The sequence below is a fragment of the Enoplosus armatus genome, chromosome 21 (genome assembly GCF_043641665.1).
Source record: "Enoplosus armatus isolate fEnoArm2 chromosome 21, fEnoArm2.hap1, whole genome shotgun sequence".
NCBI lineage: Eukaryota > Metazoa > Chordata > Actinopteri > Centrarchiformes > Enoplosidae > Enoplosus > Enoplosus armatus.
Window position 1 is genome coordinate 15302855 of NC_092200.1, and position 26766 is coordinate 15329620.

The window sequence follows — 26766 nt, forward strand, 5'->3', positions numbered from 1 at the left end:
AGAATAACACTGGACAATAACAGCATAGCTAAAAAGAAGTTAGTACTCAGGCAGGCAAAGTATAATAAAGATAAAAGCAGAGCAGTAATAATAGAGTGACAGATAACATGGGCAGGGCAAAGCAACAGTGGCAATCTCTGTCCTTCCACAGTCAGAGTTAGTAGGGAATAGCTCAGCCCCGAGCTGAAAACCTCCAAGGATGGTGACCTACATCCAGGGCATGATATTCAAGTTACACAGTGATTAAACCACACACATTTAGCGAGTTGAATGAACAAATCTTACGACAAGACAACATACCTCAACCAGAGAACTTCCCTGACTTTTTATTATTTGAATTGCCCGCATGGCGCATGTGACGCACTGAAGTGGGCATGTATATTTAACCTGGTTATAATGATTTAACAAAAATATGACACACATGGATTCATACCCCACTCTTTATTCTGTTTGTTAAGGCAAAGTAAACAGTCTGCATTCAATGGCAGCAGTGCAACCCTCATGTAAACTCCTCTTTCTTTACTTCAGTAGTTCAGTATAGTCATAAGTTAGATGTTACAGTCTGGTTAATAGTGTTTTGAACGGTGATAACAAAGCAGATGGCCTATTATAATGCAGTGATAAAATATGACATACAGTCTTGGAAAAAGGAAATGGGCTTCTATTATAGTTTTCTCATCGGTTTACTCAATTCAATACAGATGGCGGATTATATTCTCTCTAGATAAAGAGGGGAACATCTTGAATTGTGATACATTCTGATGGCCAAAAGATAGATCAACCACATTATCTTTAATACTCAGGACAAGACTATTGACATACATTTTGTGTTTATTTATGACCAGCAGGAAATCCATTACATTTGAGGTCAAGTCTAGATTTAGCAAACACACCTGCAAATAATGGACTGTGGGAAACAACTGCAACGCCTCTGGTTTTGTGACGGATGAATGGATGAGACAATGAATGTAACGTGAGGGTGCAGTACATACAACATGGATCACTGATCCAGAGACGTGCATGCAAAAGATTTTAACTAGATTTAACCTCACTGAGCCGCCATATGCACATTCTTGCAGCAAGTCTTTCTTTCAGCAATACATAATAGCCTCTTATATGGTAGCTGCAATATACAGTTCTTGTGTTTATATATATATATATATATATAATGGGTGGGTGACTCGCTGCAAGAAAGCCTTTAAACAGAAACTATGGTGCTTGATTAAAAAAAGAAAACGTGCATATGGCGGCTCAGTGGGGTTAAATCTTGTTAAAATCTTTTGCATGCACGTGTTTTAAACAAGTGATTCCGTCTTTATGCTATGCCTTTCATGTATATATATATATATACTGTAGGTCTCACAATCTGTCCATGTCTACAGGACATACAGCAGTGCTTACTCAGGGGAGCAGTATCGGCCAGCAAAGAGAATGCTCATGGTGGTGTTGTGTCGGATGAAGAAGAGGAAGGGGTGATCTGCGATGAAGGTGTCAGGAATCATTATTGAGCGTTCCGTCATGATGGCAGCAGTGGCGGCAGCAGCCTCAGTTCCCTCCTCGTTGACCTCCACGAAAGCCTTGTGGACAACTTTCGACAGTATCAGGTCGTTTGACGGAGACATGACTGTGAGCAGAGGAGAGAGTCCATTGCTTTATCATGCACACCATCAGTGATGCAGGCTACCTTGTGTTTTGCATAATTGATGTTTTCGTCATCTCTTTTATTTGTCTGTTCAGTTATGTTGTGCTCTTAAAATGATCATGCAGATTATACACATTTATGGCATATGTCTCACCAGAGAAGTCACTCCTTGTGACATCAAAAGCGTCCACCATGCCCATGCTGGTCAGGACGTCTTTCAAGTTGTACTTCTCCTCCATCTTGAATCGAGGCAGCTTCACCTCAACCTCAGTTTGACCCATCATGTCTGGACGAGTCCATGCCACAAATTTCTCATAGGTCAGCTCCCTCTCCAGCTAGTGTGGATATATCAGTTATTAGTCTGTCTGTTTAAAAGTGTGCATTTGTTTGCTGTGTGTGTATATGTGTCCTACCTTCTCCAAGCCTGTGGTGTCGTCCTCTATCTCATTGGGCAGGAAGATGAGCATGCTGAGGTCCTTCCCTTTATAGGGCATCTCTAAGATCTGTCCAAAAGCATTTCACTTCATTTAAAGATAATCTGATTTCTTCATCCCCAAACAGGTTGGTATTTGGAGGGGAAAAAGTCCCAGCCTTTATTAGTTTCATAGTTACAGCTATGGAAATGATGTTAAAAACAACAAATCTGATGGTTCCAATCATCACTGAAATGGAACCAATTGTTCTGTGGATCATGGCAAATCTTTCCACCTTATTTCATTGAAATTAGTTCCTAAATGTTAAATTGTATGGCAGACAAACAGGCATGGAGAACATGGACATTACCTGACAGTTGACCTCAGGAATGGAGGTGAAAGAGAATTCACTTTTCTGGCACATGATCTTCACAGGCTTAGTGTCGTTCTAAAGACAACAGAAAACAGAACAAGCACTTTTCATGTTGAGTCAGTCATTCCCTCAAAGCTCACACTCCCGAAAAACAAGTATTATTATTCAGGGAAGAATTGAATTTTTCTAGTCTGCTGCAGTTTGCACTCAAATCTGACCTGACTTTGCTGTGCTGTGAGCTGCAGCAGATCAAACTACTGACAAGATACAACATGATGCTAAGTATCACTTTCAAGCTGTACATTTCCATCCAGCTAAATCAACACAGCTTTGTAATGGTCTACTGTCAGAGTGCCCCACACATGCCAGCTACAGTATTACAGGCCTCAGGTACAACTGTACAACAAAATCATTTAATCAGAATGCTGCTTGTGTTCCTCAGTGTTTCTCCATCAGCTGCTGTCTTTGTGCGGCGTTACCTTGTTTATTCTAAACTGAGCATCAACAGTATAGCCCTCCTTGAACTGTTTGTTCCAGTTGCCTTTGAAGTAGACGGCATTGACCAGGACCAGCTTGGTTTTGTCGTCAACCACACCCTGAACCAGCACGTCCTTGATTTTACCTGGTGAACAGTAGTGAGCAAAGCCGTCATCATTAAGACAGAGACATGGACACAAGCTTTGTTCTCATACAGAACTCTGGAGAATTTGATTTCTTACTTCTACTACAGCTACTAGAAGTACTAACACTTCTAGAGGAGGAAGAACTAGATATGCTCAAATATAAAGTTAGAAAACAAACAATTATAGGAATGTATAAAAGGACACAAAACATAAAGATGGGTGTAACGAAATGTCAAATTGATGCACTCTCTGTAATGCACTGACGACTGTGTGTATGTTCATGTGAGATCCACCTTCCGTCTGCTTCTCCACCCAGCTGTTGATGTCAACCCTGGCCGCCTCTGCACTGTTTTTGAAGTCCACAGACTCCAGCTCAGCGTTGTAGTGCTTTCTGGTTTCCGCTAAGAAATCCTGGAATCATAAACAGCACATTTGAATTCTCATACCTCAATTAAATACTCAGATCAACCAAATCACAAGCAAGAGAGACTTCAAGGAATACAATTTCATTTGCATGGGTTTCATTTTCAAGTTGTGAGTTGTCAGTTCTTTGAACACAGGATGGATTTGTTGATCCCGGTGAACAGCACACTTTTATTAGTAAAACATACTATACATACTTGAATACTGAAATCAAACTCTAAAGCCTTAAATATCCAACAGATTCTCCACTATAACCAGAAATGACATTGTATGAACAGTTTCAAATAAACTTCGTCCAGTGATCTATTTATTTAGATTTAGATAGCCTACTTATAATAAATCAAATTGACTCTAAAATGTCATAATTACGTGCAAGGTTTTTAGTTCCAAAGCTTTTTGTTAGAATTCATCTGTTGGTAGCCGAAACCAAACTGGTTCTTTTTTTAGGTTAAGTAACTTTATTCAATTTGATAATTTTTTTAGCATGCATTTAAGCATATATTAATTATTTTTTATTTGTTTTTTGTTACTCCTCTTATGCTTATGTTCTTCTAGTAACCTGAATCTTTGTTGCATTTCATTTTACATTGCGCTGGAAAGCACTTTTTGCTCATTGCTTGAAAAGTGCTAGACAAATATAATAAAAAAAAAACATTTTTTTCATTTTGACTTGAAATTTACACCAAGCCATCTCGAGGCTTTCTCAACAGTACACATGTTGCCTCTAAGGACACAAATGGATGTGTAGAGCCTTGAGGAGATAAGGATCCAGCTAACTGGGAATAAGCCAGTGCACCATGTTGCAAGGCATTCATCCACATAACTAAATTACAGGGCTGCAGTTCACACCCTCGCAATTAATTCAGTCATGCTGAGCGCTCACACACACACATACACACACACACATCAACAAACTGGTAGGACTGCTCCCCGTACAGCCTGTTGGCAAGGCTGAGGGCATACGAAGCGTCTGCCTTGTTGAGCTCCCTCAGCAGTCGGCTGAAGCTAGCGTGGACATCATCTTGACCATTGTTGGGTTTCAAGCACTGCAAACAGCCAGAGAAGACCTGCGTGTTACAAAGACACACTGAGCCAACGACAGATCAGAGACAACTTTGTATTATGTTCATATGGATCATCAGCCTTGTGGTCAGCTTACCTGTCAAATGATGAGAATAGACACCAAAATCATCATTAACTTCAATGCTACTTTTACTTTGGTTTCAGTGACTTAATAAATACTTCTTCTTTTAATTAATTTATTTTTGGATAATGCTTCTGTATTGGCCTTCTATCCATTTTACTCAATTTGTCTATGCTAATGTACTAGCATAGAATGTTGCCCCATGATAGTGAACTAAAATGATGATTTTGGCGTCATTGTTTTTCATCATTTACTGTAATTAGAATGACCTTCGGCAAACCCTCCCACGATCCAGAAGTTTAATTTCTCTCTATGAGACCCACCAGCACCTTTTGGAAAGAACAAGGCAAAAACAGACCAAACAAGAGCCTTCATGCTGTTCACATTCATGTAAAATACCCACCATTATGTCATTTCCATTATGGACCAAAGAAAATTAGGATGGTGTGTTTTTGAACTTTCCATCTGCTGCATCTAATCTACTGTTTTAAGCTTCCCATTACACTTCATATTTCCAGAATGCTGTTTGAAAAGATGCAGCAAGATATTGGAAATTAGCAAGCAAAGCAGTGGGAGTGTGAAAAATACTCTGGAAACACAAATCTCAGATGTCCTCACCAGATGACACCACCCAGCCAAATCATTAATCATTCCTTTAACTTCGGCTTTGTTACCACCTGGAGCAGATACTTTGGCAGTCTGCTGGTCTGTTGTATCTGCATCCGCATCTGCATCCGCGTCTGCATCTGTGACTGCATAGGCGACTGCGACTGCGACTGCGACTGCGACTGCTCAGCTCCCACCTGCTTCGGTTGCTCTGTCTCAGTGAGGCAGAGGACCTGGGGGTACAAGTAGTAGTTTCCCTTTAAAATTAGGATCATTATTAGGTTCAACATTGATAGTGTGTGTGTGTGTGTGTGTGTGTGTGTGTGTGTGTGTGTGTGTGTGTGTGTGTGTGTGTGTGTGTGCGCGCGTGTGTGGCAAGGCAGATTGATGCACAAAATAAAAAAACTAAACCAATGCAATGTCACTCTCTAATAGCTGGCCAGCAAACAGAAACCTCTCTACACCCTCATGTTAAATTACACTTGCACACCATGGCATGCATGCACACACGTTTTCCTCACCACAACTGATGACTGGCAGGACTACACTCTTTTCTTAATGTCAGAATCACTTACAAGTAAAATTCCATTGAAAGTTCACCAGAGACTGTCAAGGCCTATTTTAAAACATGTACTACCACTCCTACCCAGCTTCCCCTTGCTTTGGCTCTGTGCAGTTTCTGGCTGAAAGGCTGAACTGTTGCTCCATCGACATCCCATGTGGTGACAGTTGTGAACAAAACCAGCCTATGAACCAAAACCAACTATAAAATAAATCAAATGATGCAAATGAAGCAAAATGAACTTAAGGTCTCAAAGTAAAAGTACTCATCATGCAAAAAAGTGTAGTAAAAAAGTACAATATATGTCTCTGAAAGGGAGTAAAGCAGCTAAGCAGCTAGCAGATAATGGAAATACAAATTTTTATGGTCTACAACTTAAAGAGGGATATAACCATTCCTCTTCCTCTGAGTCAGGACAGATCCCCGCCCTTTTTGCTGATGCTAGGAGTAATGAGTAATTCAACTTTTTGCCTGCCACACCTCACTCTGCCAGACAGATGGGTCAAAGTTTTCCGGTTAACATTCTGACAAAAAAAAAACTCACGTCTTCTCTAATACCAATCTGTGTTAAGAATACATAAGGAAAACTGTGCACATGACAGAACTTGAAACCTGAACCCACACCTTTTCTTTTTTTTGTGATACAATGATATGGTGACGAAATTGCAACAGCATGATGAACCAGATCCAGACTTGCAATGAACATTTGAATGCGTGCCTGTATAAACACTGGTCCAAATGGGTGTGTTAACATGAGAACTGTAACTTTTGTGCTGATCATTTTCACATTGTGTGTGTGTGTGTGTGTGTGTGTGTACCTCTGACATCTGTGCGGCTGTGTTGCCCCTGGCCCCCAGCATCACCATAGCCAGGGCTGAAGAGATGCTAAAAGGGGAGTAGAAGAGATTTGCAGTCTTGTCGTCATCACTCAGCTTTTTGAGCAAAGCCAGAGAGAAGGTGGTGTTGGCCTTGGATAGAGGGGTTGACGTTGCCATTTTCTCTAATACAAAGAAAGGATAGGACATTATTCATCGCTTTATAAACTGTAGCATGTCCTTTTATCTGAGAAGTTGCACTCTCCTGTTTGGACAAGATAGGTTTCCCTGATTATGTGACACATAAATAGCTTTAAAGAAGTTACAAGTGGTAGGAATCAGTCTCCTTTTCAGCCACAAGTGGAGGGAAGAATGTTTCTTCTTCTACATTCTTGCTCCTTTTATGAGGATGATCGATGACCATACGAGTTTCAGATACTAAATTCATATGGTTTAATTTGCCAGCTATTAAACATTAACATAAACAAGTTTTAAAATTTAAGCAGCTTTGCAAACCTTTAGACTACTCCTCTGCATTGGTGTTCTATTTTACAACTTAGCAATGTCCTCCAACAACTCTCTCTGTGTTAGACAAATCCCAATTTTTTCTTTGCCACAAGTTTGCTGATGAGTCTGATGAATCTTCTTAAATAAAAGTTAAATGTCACCAATATAAAATCACACAGATATTGCTCATCACTACTTGATCACTGTTGCCTTTGGAAACTAGGTGAAAAGGGTATACATGAGCCTGGCCGACGCCTGTGACCTTTGCTCTATCACTCTTATCATCAAAATCAAGTCAACAATAAGGCACATCCTGTACTTACTGATAGACACTCTTCCTCAAGTCAGCAAGTGATCCAGAATGATTCAGTGAAAGAAAGACTTGTTTTATTTGAGAACGTGATATTTTACACTTTGACACACCCAAGCTTGAGCTCTGCTGCAGCTTGAGAAAGTATCCAGAAATCACACCCATCACTGAAAGACACACCCACCCCTATTATGCTTTGGGTATATTTCTTGTGCCAATGGGTGTGCTTTGTAAGAGTCTGCACCACAGACACCCTACATAACAATGTGTAGAATAAACTGATACAGAAAATGTAAGATGAATGGATGGATGCTGAGATAAAGACAAAGTGCAGTCTACAGTTGATGAAGCAATAATCTTCAGAAACATCAGTATACAAATTGGATTTTCACATATATGAGGGTGAATCAAGAAATATAACATGCGATTCAAACCAGATGTAGCTTTTAAACACATTTTAATCACAATAACAGTGTTTTTAAGTTGTGCTATCAATGCAAATACTGATGTTGAGGCATCACAGAATAGAGTTCAAATTGTTCTTTGTTAAAGTCAGGAAAGGCAAAGTGAATTTGAGATGCTGACTACAGTGGGACATTATTTGTCATCAGTGACATGGGTAATTTTTTTTTCAGGTGCAACAGTTTCTTCAGGAGGAAGGTTTCAAATGTGTTCCTTTGTCATATAATATTTGGTCACTGTTGCCTTGCGGCTCTGGTGAGGACTTTAAAAATATAAGGCGTGTACCAGCTGTTATGCGAGTGCCTAATGTGTTGTACAGCATGTGCATGCAGAAAATATGTGGTTGTAGTGTTTTTTTGCATTTTGTCAACACCATTGCCATTTATGCTCTTTGTTCCAGTATGAGGCATGAAAGACCTCGATTGTACAAAGTTTTCTGTTTCCGAAAAGTTGCAGTAACTTTGGCTACAGAAGGATGAAAGAGTGCAGGATTTCAAAGCAATCAGCCACCACAAAGCCTGATTTTAGTTCATTCAGTTCCTCCTCTGGGGTTAAAGGTTTGCTAACCAGTGCAAGTACATGTGGTTAGACTGATCTTCATTGCCAAATTTTCCATGGTACATGGCTAAGGTTGAGATTCACTGCCGATATTGTTGCCATTACATAACAACAGATTCTAATTTTAATCATTTATATGCTTTAACTTCCTTTTGAGAGATTTTTATGATCTAGTGAGTTGATGTATTTGGTTATATGAACGTTCGGAGAGTTCTCGGATCCTTTGTACCAAGTATGTATGTACCTTTGCAAGTGTAACCATGGCCTTACAAGAAATCCAAGCCACACAAACATATATGTATTTCTATGTGCTGGTGTCATTGAACTGGTCCAAGGATCATCAGTGATAGGCTTCTTCACATAACAGGAGCTATTCTACACTATATAGATACTTGAATCATTTCTCTACAGGTCAAATAACGTTTTTAATAACTGCCAGTAGGCTATAAAGAATGTAGATGACAAAGAACTGACACTGCATGTTGTGCAGCGTGATCATGTGCTGACCAGCCATGGGATGCACTAACAACCACCACCAATCTGGTTTTGCCTGGAAGTCACAGCTGCTTTTTTGCTGCTGAATTACAGTACTGCACAATATTATATGTGTTACAGCGCCCTCACCTGGCTATCTTGAAGCACAGCAGCTGTCGTAGTCTGAATTCAAGCGAGCTAACATGAACAGGACAGAGGAGGAGAGTGGATAAACAGCAACAGGACAATCAGACACCGGGCTTTATGTGTAGCGTTATAACAAAATTGTTTTTTTGAAGGGGAAGGATACTGGCCCTCTACGGTAAGCGAAAGTCCTTGTCACCATGCGTCATCTTAGCGTTGTCCACATAGGCTGCCCGTCCTAGCTTACTAGCTAACGTGAAGGTAATATGATAGCCTTGTATCCCTGGGTCTTTCTTGGGGAAAGAGGATACGCCAAACGTCGTTCAGAAATGTGTCAGTTAAGCGTTGCCTTATTTATTATTGCCAAAAGCCCTGAAAGAAAATAAAACAATACCTTTGACGAACTAATGGGAATTGCTACCCGATTCGGTATCAATTTAATATTATAAGCGGCTAGCCTGCTTTGCTTGGACTGTTGTAAATGGTAACGTTAACGAACCTGACTAACGTTAGCTGTTGCAGTGACCCTAACATTATTTATACGGTATTTTAAACTGCTTTGCCTGGTGGTTACTTCCTATACAGTATTCACTATATTACCTGTTTAGTCTTAACCATTGTAGCTACCAGTTGTACCTGAAACCAAAAGCAGGATAACGTTAATGTACACTAACTGCACTGCCGCATTTTGTCAATGGAGTTCGTACTGTTCAGGTTAGGTTAGCTCGCTTGCTAACTTCATCTACCAGTGCCCGGCTACATCGTTAACTTCAAAAAAGCGGACTCGAACGTATGACGCAGGGCAGTCAGCGTTTTGTTGTCATGCTGGCACTAGTCCCAGCTCTTTCGTCATGTTTCTTAAGCCACCAAAATAGCTGTACGAGTTGGTCATGAGTGAGTGAGTAAGCAGTATGTGCTATAAACAAAATCTGTTGACTTCTAATCTTTACAGTTTCATCCTCTTTGTACTTCTGAGTTGTAGTTGTTTTTTTCTTTTGTCCTCTGGCCTTGATATATCATTGAAATTAGTATCTTTCTATACACCCAATAAAATGTGTATGACTAGCCTGTTATTAGGATTTCTATTCATACAGAGGCACAGGGCTGGCTTCTCAGACATCCACTGAGGCTGAATTCATGTGGACACGTTTGACAGGTAGCTGCCAGTCAGCCTGAACTTAAATTGATTTCAGCTCTTCCATAAAAACCAACACGCACAGTCCTCGTCCTTGATGTCAAATCAAAGCATCATGGCTCATTCCTTTTTGCAGTATTCACTGGGACAGGAAAAGTTAAAAATAAGTTAACACGATGGTCTGACACACTAATCTACAGATCTTTACAGGCCTTTCCCATCATGAATTTTACACATAATGCACAAATCCATAAATTATGAATGACATGTGGCTCATGTCAATAATTCATCTGCTCTCACAGTCTGGTACCCTTATTTCAGGATAATGTTCGCTGACAGATTCTGCTCCATTGGTGTAAGTTGAAGGGAATTCTGAGGATCCCATTTTTGCAGTCTGTATTTACGGTTGTTTTAAGTCAGTTTTGATCACAACTACAATGTACACACTGAATTATTCTTGTCTTTTTTTGTACAGAGTTCTCACAGTCTTTGTCAGCCCTTCAGAGTACGCATTACTGCTTCACGTCATCATCACACAGCACCACTGAAGAACCTTACTGACTACTGCGGGGGCAGGAGCACACAGCCCAGGAAGATGGCGTCGCCCTTTGTGCCTGTCCCTGTGCCCTTGGACAGAGCCTGGTCGGGGGGTGGCAGCAAGCTCAGACGGCCACAGCGAGCTTCATCACTAGGCAGCGTCTCCAGCAGCTCATCCTGTTCTTCTGTCACCAGGGCAGCCGGGGAGGACCACGGAAGAGGATTTGGAGGATTAGGTTCCCAACGCCAATCCCGCTGCATGGACAGAGGCAGCCGGAGCAGGACACCACCACCCCTCCAGAGCGCTGTGGCACGGGCCAGGGTGAACGGAACTCTGGAGCCCTCCATAGAGTACTCCAGCTGCCCCCGCTCCATATCTGATCCTGCTGGGAGCCAGCAAGATGATGAGAGGCCTATTACCCCCACTTTGCTGGGGTATGAGGTCATGGAGGAGAGGGCCAAGTTCACGGTATGAAACCAGAGAATCAGCTTATATGACATTGTGACAACTGTTAGGAACTTGTGTTGTATCTCTGGCACAAGTCTCCAGCTTTAGTATGTTGTTTTACGTAATACTTGGTTGTAAGCATTATTTTAAGTTGGTAGTGGAGAGTCTCTTACAAGTCCACCTGGCAAAAAGCAACAACTCTATACCTTTGCGGCCGTAAGATTGTGTGTGTGTGTTGTCTTATCTCTGCTGCAGGTGTTTAAGGTCCTGGTCAGGAAGACTCCAGATGAGAGCTGGGTTGTTTTTAGAAGGTACACAGACTTCTCCAGACTCAACGACAAGGTGTGTTATCTGTTCACATGTTTCCTAGCAAAGTATGGGCTGTCCCAGATCTCCGGCCTATCTGAAGCTTTATTTTGTAACCATCCGGCCATGTTTGCAGACACTGTTTTTGACTATCAACGTATTGCTTTCAGCATGCTTTCTTTTGTTTTTGAGTGCACTGTGGAAGCGATTAGAGCTACACAAAGAAGCTCTCTGTCCCAAATAGCCAACAGGCCCAAGCCAACTAGGGGAACAGGTCTCTCGTGGTTTCGGGAAGGACAGTCTGGTCACAGATTACAGAGGGGGAAAATATTAAGCCATGTGATGACATTGTATGAGGAAAAATAACCTACAACAAAAAACATGATGGTTAGAAAGCTGCAACAAACGATCTCTGTAGGCCTGCAAAATATTGATTAAACATATTACTGTAATGCACAATTTACTAATCCAGACACCATAACCCCAGGCAAGAAGAACGTACACACAAGAGATGGGAAAACCCTACATTCAACCAGGAGAGGGAGGACAGAGAAGGGGTGTGGACATCCTCTCCTCCATTCCTGTGGCTTTTCCACAGAGGCAGCTGTAATCGCCAAATTGTATGGGGATGGTCTTTTGCCATGCATGAACCGTTAATTGTAAAGGCCATCACACTGTGTGGCTGGCTCCAAACATACATGCGCACACAAATGACCAAGCACGTCTTGAATAATACATCAGGAGTAAAGGCAGAGATGGAGGTAGGCATGATTAACTTTGAAGGCTCCAATAGAACCCTGCTTGCAGAGTTCTGCAAAGACTATTAAATTCGGGAACCATACTGAAAAAGAGTGACCCTGGCTGTTACCATTATAAAGCCCTTGCCTGCCAATAGTTGAACATAAAAAGGAGTCCCCTCAGCCTACTGGTCCTGAGGCTGGCTGACCTTTCACCTCCTGAAATCACAAACCCCAGCCAGCATCAGAGCAGTTACTCTATCACTCAAAAGATTAGACGTAAACAAATTATAACCAAAGAAAAATAAAAATACATCAGTCGTTGAAATTACACACTCACAACACAAGCTAGAAACATATTTGGCCCTAAACTGTATGCTGTGGCAGACTACCTAACCACAGTAACTGATAAGAACCTGAGAAAGACACTGACAATGCATTTCATTATCTATTTTATTCTATTAACTAATATTGTTATTCAGCTAATTTTGGTTAATTTCATTCCTTAACATTGTCTTTCATAATCATAATTGTGCCTTTCGCAACTCTTGTCAAATGTCATGCCAATGAAGCCTATTGAACTGAATTGAATTTAGGCAGTCAGCACATGACAATGAACAGTAGACTTCAGTCAAATGAGGCAAACAGCAGGTCAGTAAGTTTGTAATTCCTCTTGAAATTAACAAAACAATGATCTAAACTAAAAGTGACTACCTACGGTACAAAGGAAGTGGGCTGTCCTAGTCCTTGATAAAGAGCAGCAACTTCAGGTCAGAAAAAAGCATCACAACATCTATAGTAACACCTCAGACCACTCCTGCAACATAATCCACGGCTCTGCTGTCTATTCTTTTGCTCAGTATGTTCCAGACATAGTTATCCCAAAATCTGGCAAAAACCTACTGTATTCTAGATATTGTAAACCTCACACAATTGAGTTTTCATGTCAAACAATAATTTTCTCAGCTCCCATGACTGTGGGAACAGTTGGTGAGGCGAGAAGGCCATAATAAAGCAATTTACTTCAGGGTTCTCCAGAGGCATTGACGCTTGTTGCTATGCAATTATTTTATTAATATTTTTTAGGTCTGTCTACGCTCATCCATTCAGTGGGAAAAAAGGCAAAAGAAGTGATGAGATACACAGAGTGAAACAAAACAAACAGAGTGGCAGCTGCTGGAGTAATAGAAACAGTGTTGCCATCATAGTTTGTCCACCAGAGAGACCTGAAGTTTTTTTTCAACTGTAAATGTGCTGCTCTGTATGGCACTGGCACAGTTATTTGAATGTGTTTATTTGTGACATCCTTACAAGGTGGTTATTTATTAAGGGATACAGATTGGAGGACAGCAGGCTTATGCCCTGAATTGCTTCTTTATTTGGTCAGAGCATGTAATGCAGAAGTAGAATGCGAGTGCTTCAGGGAGCAGCGGTGTGTACTATTTCTCCTGGACTCTGGACTAAGTGTCACTAACTTTGCCACTTTTGTCTCTGCTTTTTACTGTAACTGCTGTAAACCCTATGCAGGAGAGACCATGTGACACTCGTCCCTTATTCTGTCTGTGTTTGTATGTGTGTGTTCAAGCTGAAGGAGATGTTCCCCGGCTTCCGCCTCTCTCTGCCTCCTAAGCGGTGGTTCAAAGACAACTATGACAGCAACTTCCTTGAAGACAGACAGTTGGGACTACAGGCCTTTTTGCAAAACCTGGTTGCACACAAGGACATTGCCAACTGGTATGTGGCATGATTTGTATTGGTTGATTTTTATGTTGAAATTGAGTTCTTTAACCTTTTTGTGCAAACCTGTGCTTTGTAAAGTGGACACTTGATAATTCCTGCTTTTATTTATAAAGCATTCAAACTGAAATGTCACAATTGTCAACAAAATACTTAACAAAAATACCAAAAAGTTTTGTGTAATTCAGCGACATCAGTGCAGACAAAAACCTTTGTCTCAGTTTCAGGCTGTTTTATACAGTTAGTAAGTAAGTATTCTTTTTATTGTGTTACTGAGCACACTGGTCTGTGCAAAAAAACAACAAACATCACGCACACATTCATGTCACACCTTTTGTTCTCCTTGACAGCCTGGCAGTGAGAGAGTTTCTGTGTTTGGATGACCCACCTGGGCCTTTTGATAGTCTGGAGGAGAGCAGAGTAAGTGTGCATGTACATGTGAAAGTATGTGTGCTTAGGTGCTGTACGTGTGTTCACTGTACCTGTATATCCCTCCCTATCACTTCAAGGCCTTTTAAAGAGGATTCTTGTCATTTTAGTAGGGCTGGGTATTGAGCATCAATAGCAGGAGGTATAGAACATTTAGACACTTAGGGGGATATTTACTATGCCTGCTACTGCTGCATCAAGGCCACAAAATAATGTGTCACCAAAATTTTTAGATTTATTGTCCTAGAGGGAGATTTGTTTTCACAGCCAGTACAACACAGACACATACAGATATACACACAGCAACATACAGGTATTTAGCTAAGATTACAGATATTAAAAAAGAAACAGCCGCAGTTCAGAAGACAGGAAAAATACATTTAAGTTGGAAGCTTGGAAAACAGAAAGGTAAAATTGTGTGAAAAGTAATACGCTGTTGCATTACTGGCCTTGCATAATCTTGTGGGGGGGTTTTAACCAGTGTTTACACTGGGCAAAATAAAGTATGGTATAAAGCTGTGATTCCCAACCTTTTTCTTGGGTACCCCTGTTTTACTATTGTATATATACTGACGCCGCCCCACCGCCCCCCATGCCCATACGATTACAAAAAAGGAGAAAAAGTAGAAATATGTTTATGTATATTTCATTATATTCATTGCATAAAAAACAATAACAGCACAGAACAATTAACTGTACAATTAACCTAAATACTGAACTTAATACCTGCAGGAAGTTTGTGTAAAACTAGCAATTTGTATAAAATACTGAATACACTGAATAATTTTTGCAAAGTATCAGACGATTGGTCCTGCCCATATTTTTAGGAACACAATTCCATGTCATACATATGTTTCAATAGTCCAAGCAGCCTGTTGGGAAACAATCATATAAAGTATAATTTTCAAGTCACTACCAAGCCTTAGGTATCATATGCATTTTACAGGGAGACAAAGTAACTTGATGGCGTTTGGTGACAAGGGCAAGAACTCACTCTCATTACAGTAGGCAATACATGTCACAAGTTTTACCACCCCCCATAGCTTTCCACGTGTCTTGAGATGAATATACAGCCTGCCTGTAGGTTTGTTGAAGGGTCCTACATTCAGAAATGTTATCCTTGTCTTCTCCTGTGTTGCCTGTCACACTTTGCCCTCAACTTTGTGTTTCCACTGCCAACAAATATTTTCTATTCTTCTCTTCTCTGTCATCGCCTCCCTGCAGGCGTTCTGTGAGACTCTAGAGGAGAGTAACTATCGTCTCCAGAAGGAGCTGCTGGAGAAGCAGAAGGAGATCGCTTTCCTGAAGAGGAGGCTGGAGGAGAAGGAGCAGGCCATCCTACTACTGGAGAAGCATATCAAGTCAGTAGACATGCACAAACACACACACATAAATACAAGTATGAGAATAAGGGTTAGACACACATGTAACATACAAATTACCTTACATGCAGGTCACATCTGGTTCACATGTCCTGCGTCTTGGTCAGAAGAAATTACTGTAGTAATTGAGGTCCACACACAAGTTATCAGTGCTAGAATAGAATTAAATGTAGTCAATAAGCCAATAAGAACCACCTGGTTGTGTGTGTCTGTGTTTGTCTGTGCCAGTGGTGAGTGTGTGAGCCCAGAGTCTCCGTGTGGTCTGTCAGCTCAGGGTAGTGAAAGCAGTGCAGATGCAGAGGTGGAGTCGTCTGCTGCAGAGGCTGATCAGGACATGCCTGACGACACTGGGTAAAAAACACATGCACACACAAACACCACACATGGTAGTGAATAAGATATAGGAGTACATTCACCAACAAACACTACAAATGCACCAAACACAACTCACACAGCCACACATTTAATCAAATAAGTAATAATTAAGTATTTAATCAAATAAGTAAATCTCACTACACCGTTCCCACTCTTGCTAGATTTTGGTAATTTTGCTGCCACGAAAACCGATCCCAAAGTTAATTGTCTAATGCTTTTAGGAAGTGGCTCAGGGGACAAGGTTAAGTGGTGAACGTGGAATGCTGCACATCTATCATCTCAAGGAGCATTCATGCTCTGAGACCATTGCTTCCTCCTGTCAGGTTAACAGTCTGTCTAAATAGAGCCATTTAAAGTCATCCGTCTCGCATGCATCTGACAGAACAGATACACTTCTATTTTAATCAATGCAGCTGTCTTCAAAGGCCACCTAATGACTCATTTTTTACCTATCACGGCCTGAACCGTATTTATAGGTTTCAAGTCCATTTTCTTCCATTTTACACACAAACAGTAACTATTGATGATTATGATGGAACAGTGCCAGGTCTCAAATAGTAGCCGGATCGCATTGTAAATTCAGCACAATCAGTAAATTAACATAGTCATTCTGAGGAGTGTATTGCACTTGTGTTTTCTTGGTGTCAAGCTGCTTCTAATGAAACTCCACAATTAGGCCTTTAACTGAAGTAAAGGGATCATTAACTGCAGAAAGCTCTCAATGTGAAACAGAGGATGTGTTCAGTTTGAATCAACAGCAAATGAACATGGTAAATGGGAGCAGATTGAAACACCTGAAGTCTTCTTACTAAAATACTAACACATATACTAATTTAAAGGGAAATGAAGGCCTGGATCTCTCTACAGTTGAGGTAAATAAGACCATGACTGACTGTCTACCATAGTGAACTTGATTGGTAGGTCTTGAGCAGTGTGGGCTGTTCCTGCCTAATCAAATAACATAGTAGGAAGTACTGATCTCATACAGGCACAAGACAAGACACAATGCATTTAAACCCTGTGCTCTGTTCCTACCTATGGCAGGAAGAGTATTCTAATCCTTAAAGAAAAGTTGCAATGGAAAAATACTCCATTAAGTAAAAGTCATCTGCACAAAAATAAAACATCTGACATGCTATAAATGCTAACCATGTAGACAAACATATAAATGCAAGATAGTTTCACTTAGCATGATGCCAGGTTAAATTCAGCACCACTGGTCCTGTTATGACTCATGGCCCTGCTGGTGTAATGTATAAGTCTCCCAACTGTGTAATGTTTTAGCTCTTTTTTTTTTTTTAAACAAAGCTGATACAATCTAATCTGAGACTACTCACGTTAAGCATTCCAAAGTACCCCTCATAGGCTACTTTTACAATTTACATTGTAGAAGATTATGGATTATGTAGATCCAATGCCACATAGATGATTACACCACTCTAGGGCAAAAGATCCACCGGCCATCTTAAAAATGAAATACCAAACTCAACCAAAATCACATTTCATTTGATTGATCAGTCCTCACCAACTATCGGCCTCCTTTTTATTCCTCCGTTATAGCCGCGTCTGGAGGCATTATGTTTTCGCATCCGCCCCATTCTCGTGAACGCGATATCTCAGGAGCACCTTGAGGGAATTTCTTGAAATTTGGCACAAACATCCACTTGGACACAAAGATGACTGATTAGAATTTGGTAGGTCAAAGGTCACTGTGACCTCACAAAACACATTTTTGGCCATAACTCAAGAATTAATGCAGTAATTATGACACACAGATGTTTAATGGGATACAATGATGAAATGATGACAGCTTTTACCCAAAAGGTCAAAGGTCAACTTCGCTGTGACATCAAAACTCTTTTTTCCATAACTCAGGAACAGAAGGGGAGATTGAGACCATATTTCAAAGTTGGTCGGACACTGAATACGTGACACTTTTGACTCAAAGGTCATTGTGACCTCGAAAAAAATTTTTTTGTTGTTGCCATAATTTAAGAATGAATTGGACGATTCTAGATTTCACACACAAGTTGACTGGGACGACACAATGAGAAGACAATAACTAGCACAGCACAGGCTTTCCTCCATCTCGTCCATTCTGCCTTTCATTTCCTGCCCCATTCTGAATTTTGAGCGTCATCAGAATCACGTGACTGCAAACAACGTATTGGAGCATGCCTATCAAATCGTGATCAATATAGTGATCAAAAATACACTTTATACCTTTTTTATTCATTTCCCTCCAAGTATTTACTTTATTTATCATATGAGTCTGGACAGCATGGATGTAAACTGCAACCTGACTGGATGGTGGAGGCATACAACTGCGGGGCAGTAATTCTAGTTTTCACTGCATTGGTTTATTAGTCCCTATCAATTTATTGGTTTCCTTCTCAGAAAATACTCCCACTTACTACAGACGGTACAGAGACAGAGACATTCTAAAAGTTACTGTATATTTTCTTGTGTATATGTCTTTTTTATTACCCATTGACGGCATATTCAGTAGCATAGCATCACTATCTCCACATGACGCCTAGATATCAGTTTTCATTTTCAGCAGTTAATCCTATTTGCTGTATATTGAATAGGATTATGTTACTGGCTTTCTAATGTCAAGAAATGCACAACCTGAAGTTTCCTTTAATGAATTTCAGGCCCAACTGAGAGCCAGACGTTTGGGCTTGAGCACATGTCTGGATAAACACATCAGTGTCTGATTTGTTGGTTAAAAAACATGATTGATTGACATGTATATACATGTTTGTATGTCAGTACAAGAACAAGATATCAGTGACTTGAAAGTGAAAAGGTGATTACCATTATTATCTTCACACCTGTTATTTTGCTTTTTACAGTGTGTTCCCTTCCCTTGTGTTTTTTTTGCCTTCATATTTCACAGCAGTGCTGCCCCAATGTGAAAAAAGAGCCCCATAACATGTGAGGTACTTCACATACCAGCTCAGCAGGCTAACCCCTGTCTTTTCTTGTTTTTCTCAGTAACATGCATCCCACCTGCTGTACTATAATGGAGGTGTCTTGTTCTGTGGTCTCAGGGTGTTAAAGAATTGGTTCTCTCTGTCTTAATACAACACTCACATGCTATATGTACAGTAAATTGTTGTTATTGTTCCATACTGGCCGTGTATATGCCATGTGAGTATTGTATTGAGATTTACTTGAAAAAAAAACATAGCCATCTTTTAAGTGCTTGCAGTCAGGGTGTTTATCAAGGTTGGGGTCAGTTCACTTTCAGTGCACCTAATTCAGGAACATTGCTAAGATCTTATCTTCTCTTACACAAAGTCCCTGACAAAGTCAGTTTTATTTATACAGCCCAACATCACAAATCACAGTTGAAGGGGGCTTTACAATCTGTACAGCATACAACGCCATCTGTCCTTAGACAATCTTAGAGTGCTTGTCATTTATAAGAACAGGGTTGCAGGCCCCAAAAATGTATTTTGATAGCTAGGCATCACAACACTGGCCAAATAGTAGAGTACTGAGTACAATTACCACTTTTTGAATTGATTGACCGGAAGATGATTTGTCCCCAACCGTGGTGTGTATTCTTCATACTGCAATGTTCTGTGCTCTGTGAATCTTTTGGCTGTGCCACACTGCTCCCTTGCATCATATGTGACTAACACATGCTGTTAGTGCATCTCTTTCACATGGTGATGTGCGCTCACTACGTGGGCGTTGTAGGTCGTTGCATTTCAGGTCTTCCTCCTCCCTCTCCCCATCTGGTGTGTTGAAACACAGGTTGTTATTAAATCAGCTTGTGTAAAACAGATTTGCGTCACAGCAGGAGATATCATCTGTTTGAAGGTCTGAAAACTACTACTACAAAAGTATCTGTAGTACTAAATCTTTTTCAGGAATTTCAGGTAGTGATTCATTCAATAAATTGACTTTTGAGGGTTTTTTATGTTTTGTGACAAGAGCTCAGAACTTGTTGTCTTCTAGCTTACACTAATGAAGACCTAGATTTAGATCTCAGCTAGTCACAAATTGTGTGGGTTCCTGGTACTATCTGCAATATGTTGTGTGAGCATGTTACATTTGAGGATGTAGACCAGTAGTAAAAGCTCCTGATATCTTTTTCCGTGATCTGTCATGCAATGTGAGATGGGAGAGAGTAAGAGGTAAAACCTGTCTCACTGCTTTGTTTTCATTGGACCTGTAACTGTAACTGGCTGGTGTTGTGGCATTAACAACTGTCTCCTCCCACAAGGAGGTTTACACGTTGGGCTATATTAGCGTCTTTCCTCTACTGTACATTTCTTCTTGGATCCTCTCAGTCTGTCTGGCTTTATGTTGTCTGAGGTGTACAATTCTCACACTGCATTTAATTTGACTTGAATGAGTCAAACGCTGACTGTATCTCCTCTGCTGTCACCTCCCTCCTTCTAGCGGCAGGTGCGAGGTCCAACCGGTGCGATCCTCTGCCTGCTGGTGTGGGCCGTCTCTCAGCGCCTCTCCTCCGGTCATCCAGGTCACCCAGCTTTACCACCAGAAGCTGAAACACTAACAACAAACATCGGTCTTCTTCTTCTCCTTTTTCCTCCCTCCTCGTCCCCTACGAGACCACTCCACCTACTTGATGTTTGAGTGCTATTCCATATCCTTTGTTTGTTTTTTCTGCCCTCTGTTTGACTGTACCACACCCTCCTCCCATCACAACTCCCCTTTTCACCTTCCAGATTGTAGCCGCTGTTTCACCTTATGGTCTTGGAGTTGGATCAGTTGCAGCTTTTTTATCTCAAGATATGTGTATAGGGTTTAAAGGGAACAGTTTTATACTGCAACAGCCTGTTTCACTTATATTTCCCCCTATAGAAGGGGTCGTGGGATGTTTTATGTGGAACATACAGAAGTCTTCTTTTTGAAGGTGTTGTGCAACTTATTATAAGAACAATAGCTGTTTCTGGAATTTCATGGCTATTAATCTGAATTAATCTGACTTTTCTGAATCTGACTAAGTTGACCTTTCTTAAACTGTGGGGGGGGGGGGGGTTCAGTCCTCTTTGTTCACTTTTGAACCTTGCACCCTGGCTGCCAGATTGGATCAATTTGATCCTGCGGTCACAAAGCCAAAGTTTGGCTTCTTGACCAAAAGAATAAGACACCTTGAGAGACTCACACCACTGGGTGTTTTGATGACTTTCACAATTGTGATAATCTCCTGAAAACCTGAACCATCATCTCACCAGTTTCTTCAGACATACATTGCCTTATGGTTCCTTACTTGTGACAAGAGGCCCTCTTCTCAAACCAGAGAAGCAACACTCCCATGTGGCTATAGAAATCTGAAAAAAAGGTCTGGATAATTGAAATGTCTCAGGATAAGCATTGGTAACCAGGTGGGTATCGCAGAGGACTTCCAGTGTTCTGTTTGCAGGTACTTCCATGTCATTGCTTTGCACTGCCATTGACTCTCATCGAGGCTATAGACCTACCATCCTTGAGAAACTCCATTGTGTTTTCACTTTCTGTCAAACTCACTTAGCATCTAAACGCCTACATTCCCTCATGTTTTTAGTGCCATACGTAATTTGTGGTAAACCAAGTCCTACGAGTGACCGTAAAATCAAATGTAACAAAGTGTAACATGCTGTACCAAGAGAGAGCCAAGGGAATGTGGCCTATTGTTGCTTTTTGAGGGAATGTAATGGCCTGTGTGCACTAATCATGTAATTTCCCTGTCACATTCCAACATCTCTGGATACACACACGCATCACTTTGCCTCTAGCTGTTGGATTATGCCAGTTCAAGTAAAAGCCATAAATATTTACAACACTCTTTTGGCACCTTGCCCGATAATAGAGTGTAGACTCGGCCTGGACTTGTGTCAGTTTCCTCAAAGTCTACTTAGGTATTGTGACGCAAATATAATGAAAGGATTCTAATTTTTTTTACATTTCCATTTTACTTTTTCTTGGTGTGTAGCCATGCAGATAGTTTTGGATAGATAGTTTTGTCTGCTGGAGGTTTTAAGACATCCACTTTTAAGATTTCTGCCTCCTGTCTCGATGCAATTTAGGTGAATGGAATGGTGTTTGTGGTTGTCATAGGATTGAACAGTTACATGGGGGAAAAAAGCAACTTGTCTTTCCGCAAACAATGTTATGGTTATGATAATCCACAACACCTCACTTTCAACTGTTTCACTGGAACAGCTGTTGACACCTTTGACAGCAACTCTGGGTGGGTAACATCCTGAGTAACTGTTTTACCTTTCAGAGCCAGTAATCTAAAGATCTCTGCACATAAAACATAAAACTATCTGCAGTGCCAGATACCTGGAAGAGTAGGTTAGAATGTTTTTTGTAATTTGGGTGAACTAACCCTTAAAGGAACTTGAAAACAGTTGATCATTTATTTATTTTAAGTTGAACCTCAGCTTCAGCAGAAAGAAGCCCTGCATAATATCACAGTGGTGCCAATTTACTTGATCGAAATCTAGAAGTTATGACCTGAGAGACTGATAAGCCACAGTTCTGAAAGCAGGGGGTAAAAAGAAAAGGGGGATTTTTTTAGAGCAGGGCCTGTCGCTGCATTTCAACAACACAGCCTTTGGTTTTAATAAGTCAAGGCCAATGAAAATATGATGCGGGTGACATAAGTGACTGATAAACACTGTTCAGCCCAGTTGGCTCTGTGTCAGCGTCCAGACTGTTACCAGGCCTACACACCATCCCCAAATGCCATATTTTCAGACCCAAATAACACTTAAGAGGTTTCACATGTGGCAGTGTGTGCTGACCAGCTGTTGATTTCTCTCTTTGATAATGTGTTAATGAAGTGTATAATAACAGCTAACGTTGAGTTGTCTCAAACTAGGCCCAGAAAAAAAGGTCACATGATGCACTTTATGGATGAATGGCAACACATAATGTATGCTGGGATAATAGTTTTTACTACTTCATTTGTTTGAGACAGAAACGTGCCTTTTCAATCACTGAATCTGTCTTGATCCCCAACTGGATCTAATGTGTTAATATGTGATTAATGTATATGGAGTTTTGTTAATGTTCCTCTGTTAATTCCCTACACACATAATTCTAAGTGCCTTGAACATGTTTCACTTAACTTTTCTTTTTGATGTGTTTAAATAGCTTTATAGATTGTGTAGGACATGAAACAATTCCACTATGACCCTCTGATGGAAATTATGTTTTAAAAGACATGCATATGTATATGTCGTTGTTTGGAAAAGACTGAACGGACAATGTTTTTGTTATATTATAGGAATTAATTAAGTCTTAGTTCACATATACACTTATAGTTGCACTATAAAAGATTTACATGAATAACATTTGGTATCACGATGATGATAATTTCCTGGATTTAAAGGAATAATTCACTGCGAAATCTGGTCTGAAATGCAAACTGTAGATACTGTTACACATACTATAGCAGAGATGTTTATCAGAAAGAAATATTTAATTCACACAATTAAACATGGAATGATATGTTGAATACACACATTATCGTTCCTGTTTCCTTACATTTAAAGTCTCGGCTCTCATGAAATCGGATGCTATCAGTAGTTTGTGCTTGGGTGAAATAAACTATCAGGTGTGATAAATTGCTGAGATGATGTGGGCTTTACAGTTACAGTATGGCCCGTTTTACAAGTGTGATGCTTTCAAAATGTAATAAATTCTTACCACGGAAATATCCTGTCTGTTACACTGTAATATCGTTTCATCTGTGACCCAAAAATACAACTTTAATAATGGAGCAGTTCCACTCGAGACAGGGACGGTATTCGTAGTGTCTGAGCATTAGAAACTTGTACCCTATGACATCCCTTTATTTCCAGCACAGCATAATGATTCAAAGATTTGATTTCACACTGTGTCTTAACTTTTTACAGGATTTTTTGTGCAGATATTTTGGGTTTTATTGACATCCACCACTCGGAAGTATGAGGATGATCAGGAAAGCAGAAACTATCTATCTTATTATCTTTATAAAAGATTTTATGCTTTTGGCCCTGTTGGTTGTTTGTTGGTTTCTATGAAATTTGGAGTAAAGTTAGGCCGTGGGCCAAAGACAGGGTTTTCCATGCAGATATTTTGAGTTTTTATTGACACTCACCACTCGGAAGTGTGATGGATGACCAGAAAAGCAGAAACAGTTTTTATCTTATTATCTCTATTAAAGACTTTATGCTTTTGGCCCTGTTTGTTGGTTACTATGGAATTTGGTGTAAAGTTAGGTCATGGACCAAGGAAAAATTACTAAACTATAGTGCAGATTCACAGTAATACCACCGCTATATGTCATTTATGTATTGCACTTTTGTCAGATAACTTAACTTAAAAATTCTTACATTTCTGGATTCCTTGTTTAAAAAAGAATCTAACTATAGGCCACACCAATCCTTCCTAAACAGATTTTCTGCCATTTTGAATGAGATGCACTTCACTGCACAAGACCATTTGTTTTTTGATACACCACGCTGTTTTCCCATAATTGGTTGCCAAATTCTAGCCGAATGTAACAGGCTAGTTTCGTGTCTCTGTCTACACTGACTGTCAAACAAAGGCAAAAATGTCAAAAATAAAAAATCTTTAAAACGAAAAAACACTATATCAAAGATATTGAATAATACAATATGCCAATTAAGCTAAAACTACTACAAAAGATTTTCCTAGGATGAGCCTGGTTTGTAAGGCCATAACAGCAGAAGACACACCATTTCGAAGGTTAAAAGTCATTTTATTAAAGGAATAGTTCCAGATTTTGGGAAATATGCTTATTCACTTTCTTGCAAAGAGTCACATGAGAAGATCAATACAATTCTTTTGTCTGTAGGGTATGAAATAAATATAGCTAGCCTGGCTCTGTCCTAAAGGTAAAATAAATCTGCCTCCCAGCACCTCTAAAGCTCAAACACGTCATATCTCATTTGTTGATTGGTACTAAAACCGTGTAAAAATGATCCCTGTAACACCACTACCTTTCGTATACTTACACTTTGGTTTTTGTACAGTCTAAACAAATGAGATATAACATGTTAATTTAAGAGTTGTTGGATGTGATGATGGGCAAATGTTAACTTTATAACAATAAAATAAAAGAACATACAAGAGAGGCCCTGGGCACAGCGGATGTTATGGACGAGGATACATTTTACAGTGTTTTGGCTGACTGTATTCATTAAAGTATATGGCTGAAGAAATGCAGCAGCTGCATTAGCCGTACAAGAGGATATGGCCGGCATGGACCATCCAAAACCTGAGCTGAAATTTCCCTTTAAGTCTCCTAAAGCACTGAATGATTATTGTCCTGTGGCCCTTACGTCCCTTACGTCCCCAGTTGTGAAAACATTTGTTCATATTGTCAAATCTGAAATTTTACACAGTTGGACCCCTTACAGTTTGCCTACAGGGCAATGAGGGGAGGGGAGTGGAGGACGCTATAGCTACTCTGTTAAATCTTGTAATGAGACACCTGCTGGGAACCAACCACGGTTGGTTTTTATTGACTTTTCTTCAGTTTTTAATTGTATTCAGCCACATGTTTTTGCACATAAGTACTTAGCTAATTTTAATATGGATTTTAGTATAGTATGTTGGCTCATTCCTTAACAAACAGATTTGAGGGGGTCCGAGTTTATGGAACCCCGTCCAGTAAGCTCTCATCTTCCACTGAATCCCCTCAGGCCTGTGTACTTTCACCACTTTTATTTGTATTATATTACAAATAGGTGCCAGAGCAATCGTGTATCACCATTTGTTCTCAAGTAGGCCGATTACTGTAGTCGTGAGTCTTCTGCACTGTGGGAAGTAAGACCATGGCCAAGTCCTTGATGAATTTGTTAACTGGTGTGACCAGTCTTTCCTCCAAATAAATGTGGCTAAGACCAAAGAGATGTTTGATTTTCGGAGGAGGCCCCTTTCCCCTGCCACTGCACCAAGTGTGATCAAGGGTGAGCCAGTGGCAACAGTGCAGCATGTATTTGGGCACTGCCCTAGACAGGAAGCCTACTTTTGTTGCAAATACAGATGCTATATGTAAAAAGGCAAATCAACGGTTATTCTTTTTAAGGAAGTTGCAAAGGAAGAAAATGTTTTGTTCATCTTTTGAGTCTGTCCTCTCTTTTTCTATGATTTGCTGGTTTGGCAGTCTTAGTCTTAAAAACAGGAACAAACTAGAAAAAATTGTCAAGCTGTGCCATAAGATAACTGAATCTACCCTTAATGGCCCCCAGTACCTGTATGAAGGGAGGGTCAACTCAAAAAGCACAGGCTATTGTTTTTGGATGCTTAACATCCTTTACATGTTGTGCTCTAGATGCTTCCATCAGGGCAGAGGTTAAGTCTCCCCAAAGGTAGCACTAATAGATACAGGTTATCCTTTGTTCCATCTGCTATTGTTTTTTTAAAGAAATTATAACCCCAGATGTCATTGCGTCTCTCTATAAAATAACAGCAACAATAACTAAGAAGTCTCTGAGAGGGGACAACACCAGGTGGCCTGGGAACACTGAGCAAGTCATGATAACCGGAGCAGGAGCCCTCAGGCGGACGGCCTGGGGGCAGGGTAGGGTCGGAGCCAGAGGCCTCAGGCAGAGTGGCAGGAGGACAACCGGAACCGCTGTGG

General features: G+C 40.4%; 2 protein-coding genes across 3 annotated transcripts; one reads left to right on the forward strand and one right to left on the reverse strand.

Annotated features, from left to right (window-relative positions):
• Positions 1-422: 422 nt before the first annotated feature.
• LOC139304031 (leukocyte elastase inhibitor-like) lies at positions 423-9258 on the reverse strand. 2 transcript variants are annotated; one of them, XM_070927856.1, is made up of 11 exons: positions 9223-9258; positions 9063-9095; positions 6605-6784; positions 5296-5457; positions 4380-4520; positions 3345-3462; positions 2908-3050; positions 2426-2503; positions 2056-2145; positions 1797-1977; positions 423-1624 (listed from the first exon to the last, which is right to left on the reverse strand). In XM_070927856.1, the coding sequence occupies exons 1-11, from the start codon at positions 9256-9258 to the stop codon at positions 1398-1400; spliced, it is 1389 nt and encodes a 462-aa protein (XP_070783957.1). In that variant the 3' UTR covers positions 423-1397. The 2 variants fall into 2 exon arrangements, with proteins under 2 accessions (XP_070783957.1, XP_070783958.1); XM_070927857.1 differs by lacking the exons at positions 5296-5457; positions 9063-9095; positions 9223-9258 and adding an exon at positions 8523-8540 and having other exon boundaries at positions 6605-6754.
• A 1413-nt stretch (positions 9259-10671) lies between these two features.
• On the forward strand, positions 10672-20799 carry snx16 (sorting nexin 16). Its single transcript, XM_070927865.1, has 7 exons — positions 10672-11197; positions 11432-11518; positions 13805-13953; positions 14307-14376; positions 15610-15746; positions 15996-16118; positions 20562-20799. The coding sequence occupies exons 1-7, from the start codon at positions 10787-10789 to the stop codon at positions 20677-20679; spliced, it is 1095 nt and encodes a 364-aa protein (XP_070783966.1). The 5' UTR covers positions 10672-10786; the 3' UTR covers positions 20680-20799.
• The last annotated feature ends 5967 nt before the right edge of the window (positions 20800-26766 follow it).

Bases quoted from the DNA above. Each gene is read 5' to 3' on its own strand.
- LOC139304031 (XM_070927856.1), bottom strand. From the start codon at position 9,258: ATGGTGACAAGGACTTTCGCTTACCGTAGAGGGCCA. The intron at 5,458-6,604 runs GTACACACACAC...TTGTACCCCCAG, and splicing joins CAGCCGCACAGATGTCAGAG to GTCCTCTGCCTCACTGAGAC. The intron at 2,504-2,907 runs GTAACGCCGCAC...TGTTGTCTTTAG, and splicing joins CTCAGTTTAGAATAAACAAG to AACGACACTAAGCCTGTGAA.
- snx16 (XM_070927865.1), top strand. From the start codon at position 10,787: ATGGCGTCGCCCTTTGTGCCTGTCCCTGTGCCCTTGGACAGAGCCTGG. The intron at 11,198-11,431 runs GTATGAAACCAG...TCTCTGCTGCAG, and splicing joins AGGAGAGGGCCAAGTTCACG to GTGTTTAAGGTCCTGGTCAG. The intron at 15,747-15,995 runs GTCAGTAGACAT...TGTCTGTGCCAG, and splicing joins CTACTGGAGAAGCATATCAA to TGGTGAGTGTGTGAGCCCAG.